Below are 4183 nucleotides of genomic sequence, written 5' to 3'. Positions count from 1 at the left end.
GCATTGACCAATAGACCTGTACGTTAGGTCTATCAATAGAAAATGTCTGGGTCCGAACCTGACCTGACTATTGGGCTTATTCTTGAGTTCGAGCCTGAAACTTCGTGTACGTTATATCTTTTAATTTCATATGTTTTTAGTTTGTTCTCATCCAATTACACATTTTGCATATAAAAAAATAAGATAAATTTAAAAAAAAAATATCACACACATTTTGCATATATATATATATATATATATATAGCTAAGACTCGGGCTGTGTTTATCTTTTTGCTGCAATTAAATTTTCAGTTGCTAAAAAGGTCAAGGACTACATCAAGGGGAGTAATCCAAACTAATTCATGATGAATTCTCCAAAACTTCATAGCCAAAGTATGTAAAAGATTTGTGCACATGAAAGAAACATAAATAATCAAAACTATCAGTAACATTCTTAATGATATAACTGGTTGAGAAACCCATGAAAAAGAGAGCCCAAGCCTGCAGGTCTCGAAATATACTTGAACCCAGCCGGACTACCCGGCCCCTAAACAGCTACACCGACCTGCCAAGCCCGGGCCTATATACACCAACTAGCGGCGCGGCGTAGGAAAGTCGGCAACCTTGTCTTGCTCTTAAGGAAAAAGTCGAAAAAGCCCTCGAATATCTCAGTAAGTGACCAAAATGCCTTTAAACACTTTCCCTCCCCCTTTATCCTACTCTCAATGGATTTTAGATTCTCTGATCGTCTTCTTTCGAATTTCCTTCCAAGCCTTATCCCTTCCAAAAACAATATAGTTTTTAAAACTCTGCCAACTAGAAAAATTGTCCTTACAAACCCAGCCATGTAGAAACCATGGAAGAAACCCTCCATTTCTGCTACAACAATGGCGTCCGAACTCTTCTCAAACCCTATTTTCCCTCCTCGCACCTCCATTTCCCCTCAATTTCCCGAGCAAGACCCCTCTCTTCCTCCATCCTCTCCTCCAAGACTTCCATCTCCCTCCCCAAGAAACCCTCCAAAACCTCCAAATTTCATCCCCTAACCCCTCACCCGCAACATGACCTTCCCCCTGAACCTCACTCCGAACCCCAAACCGATCCAAACTGTCAGTTTCGAGAGAAGATGCTCTACTTGGAGTCCATCGGCATCGACTTCTTCTCCCTCGTTGACGGTTACCCTCCTATCGTTTCGTCATCGCTGGACAATATCAAATCCACCGTGGATTACATGCGGTCAATGGGATTCACTCCTATCGAGTTCCGCCGAATCTGCGGCATGTGCCCGGAGATTCTCAGTTCCCGGGTCACCGAGATCGCCCCCGTCTTCGCCTTCCTCCTTAGAGAGGTCAATGTCAAGGCCTCCGATCTTCGTAGAGTCATAAATCGACGACCCAGATTACTCGCCTGCGACGTTGAGAAGCGGCTCCGTCCGACGCTCTACTTTCTGCAGAGAATCGGAATTGAAGAGGTCGATAAGCACACCTCCCTGCTGTCGTGCAGCGTCGAGGAAAAATTCATCCCGAGGATCGAGTGCTTGGAGAGAATTGGGTTTTCGTACCGAGACGCCATTTCGATGGTGAGGAGGTTTCCGCAGATGTTCTGTTACAGCATTAAGGATAATTTGGAGCCGAAATTCGATTACTGTGTGATGGAGATGGGGAGGGATTTGAAGGAACTGAAGGAGTTTCCACAGTATTTCTCGTTTAGTTTGGAGAATAGGATAAAGCCGAGGCACCGAGCTTGTGTAGAGAAAGGTGTGTGCTTTCCTCTTCATGTAATGTTAAAGACGAGCGAAAAGCAGTTTCGTGATAGGTTAGAGGTATGTTGTGGCTCTTCGCCACCGTTGAGAACTTCTCCTTTGTGGTGTACAAATTCAAATTTAATGTCAAGCTAATTTGTTTCTGTGTACATGTATATCTTTTTCTTCTTCTCAATTTTTGGTTGGAGAATGTAAATTGCTTATACCTACTATCATTGCTTGCCTTTCACTGTTCATCTTCTGCATGAATTACTTTTTGTCAGCTGTTATCTAGGGTTTAATATCTTAGAGATTGTCAGATTTCGGAATATTTGTGAATCTACGACTTGTTGCTTTGTTTAAAATATTGTTTCATTGCTTGTAATTGTAGCGGAGTTCATGGAAGAAATTTTAGCTTATGGTTTATGTTTCTTACTGCATGTCTGTGTGGAAGTTGATTCTTAGAACTTCTTGCGTTGGATTCCATTGAAGACATTTCACAGGAAACCTTGAGAGAGTGGCATTTACATTTAAAGGCTATTGAGGAGACAATTATTTTATTAGTTGAATTGAGGTGTGGACAACTGAATTTGGGGTTTGAATTCGTTTTGGCAGTTGAGAAGAACAAATTTTTTTTATCAGCAACATGAAAAGGTAGAACATTATGATTGGATAAATGATAGGTTGATACTTCTTCGGTGAATTGTAACACTAAATATTGCAGTCTTATTTATGGTCCTTATCAGGTTTGGCTTTGGCCCAGAGTATAGTTGGGCTCAGTGGTGTAAATGACAGTATTGGAGCAGAATTTGTAGTTACAAGGCAATAAATCATAGGGATATGTCAAATCCTTTTGGAAGAAATTAGCAGCCACTTAATGTGACTGACTTAGGCATTTAATAATCAAAATAAACAAACAAATATACAAGTAATGTGACTCAGCTGAAGGATCAAATGAATTTAGAGCTCAAGTTCTATAACAGTACTATTGCAAAAGTATAGGGGTGGCACTCTTTCTCCTTGAAGTAAATGGAATCTGGTTAGGTAGTTGGGTCTAAAATCTCCTTTGTGGTGGAGTCCCACTTAATCTGACTGCAATTAGCAAAAGAAAAGACCTTGCCACCAATAGTTCAGGAACTATTTGGCTATGGTTGCCCTCAAAAGAGTCTGGGTTCTTAAATTATTTGGTGCATGTAAAGATAATTGAAGCTGTTATTTATCAAGAGAAAGTAGAGATGGTTGAAGAGAGTACAAGGTTTAATTGACTGTTAATCTAAAATTCTAGATGGAGCATATGTGAGAAGTTTATTGAGATACAAAAACTCAATCGAGTCCCTTTATGTTACTCCATCAGTGTGGATATATCTTCATTGGTGAAAAACTATGGATGAAATGAAGGCCATTTAATGGAAGGTTCATTCTAGTTCTGAAAATATAGGTTATGATGATAGCGGTGAACTATATGTACCACATCTTTCATGTTCACAGGCTTAGGTGGGTTTTCTTAGAGAATGAGCCGGATATTTTGACTAGGAACAGGGAAATTAGACTAATTCATAAGCTTGCTTGTATTAGGTCTCCTATTTAGTTCTTTAACAATTTACAATTTTATACTCAAGTATCTTTCTTTGCCTTTTTTTCCTGTTCAACACTCCATTTGCTTTTATTTTGAGGAATATTTCCCAAATTTTGTCAACTAACATTGCACATGTACAGCAAACTAGGAAGCTTATTCTTTAGCAGTTTATACTGAAAAGAAAAAAATATTTACCAACTTATTTGTTCTTTGAAAAATCAGGAGGATTTTTTTTGGATTTGAGTTTGAATCTGATACATAAATGGAATTGTCTTAGACATGAAACATATATAAGCCTAGGTGCGGTCTAAAAACATAATCTTGGGTCAGTCTGCCTCACTTTTGGGCTGTCAAGAGCTTCACCCAACTTAGTCTTTTAGTTTTTGGGGTAACTCTCCGGGTGCTTCAGCTTGGTTGTGTGTATATGGTATATCATTCTCAACTAGATTGAAAGGAAGCCTTTGCTCTCGTTTTGATTATTTCTTATGGAAACTAAAATCCAGCATAAGATTATCATTCGACAGGACAAAAGGTTGTAATATTACAATTAGTGAAACCGGAATCCCTAGTTCCTTACATTATGATGGTTTTGTTGGTTTCATTAATTATGATAATGTAACAAAGTTACAATTACAAAGTCCAATTACCTAGAGTTAGAATCCAGGACCATTTAGTGATCTTGGTTCGGTCCATTATATGGGAAATGATCTCATTGAGACAATCAAAGTAGAATTAGCTTTTCATGGCACATTCTCTTGAGACCATATTAGCTAGAGAATTGACTGATCTAGTAATCCACTCTGGATGTTCAAGACCATACCTCTCCCTGTCCTAATGACAAACAACCAGGTTACTGAAAAGTGCCAATTGGTTGGTTGGTAAGGTTT

General features: G+C 39.0%; 1 protein-coding gene across 1 annotated transcript; it reads left to right on the top strand.

The window, feature by feature from the left end:
• Window positions 1–714: 714 nt before the first annotated feature.
• On the top strand, window positions 715–1890 carry EMB3114 (Mitochondrial transcription termination factor family protein). Its single transcript, XM_088952550.1, has one exon. It carries the CDS (start codon window positions 836–838, stop codon window positions 1874–1876), a length of 1041 nt encoding a protein of 346 aa, XP_088808676.1. The 5' UTR covers window positions 715–835; the 3' UTR covers window positions 1877–1890.
• Window positions 1891–4183: the final 2293 nt, after the last annotated feature.

This window comes from Nelumbo lutea, chromosome 6 (genome assembly GCF_056320005.1).
Source record: "Nelumbo lutea isolate HS-2025 chromosome 6, American lotus-T2T, whole genome shotgun sequence".
Lineage (NCBI taxonomy): Eukaryota > Viridiplantae > Streptophyta > Magnoliopsida > Proteales > Nelumbonaceae > Nelumbo > Nelumbo lutea.
Note: the sequence above shows the minus strand (reverse complement) of the source record. Positions and strands in the feature narration are given on the sequence as shown.

Coding starts and splice junctions, on each gene's coding strand:
- EMB3114 (XM_088952550.1), top strand. CDS start 836: ATGGAAGAAACCCTCCATTTCTGCTACAACAATGGCGTCCGAACTCTT.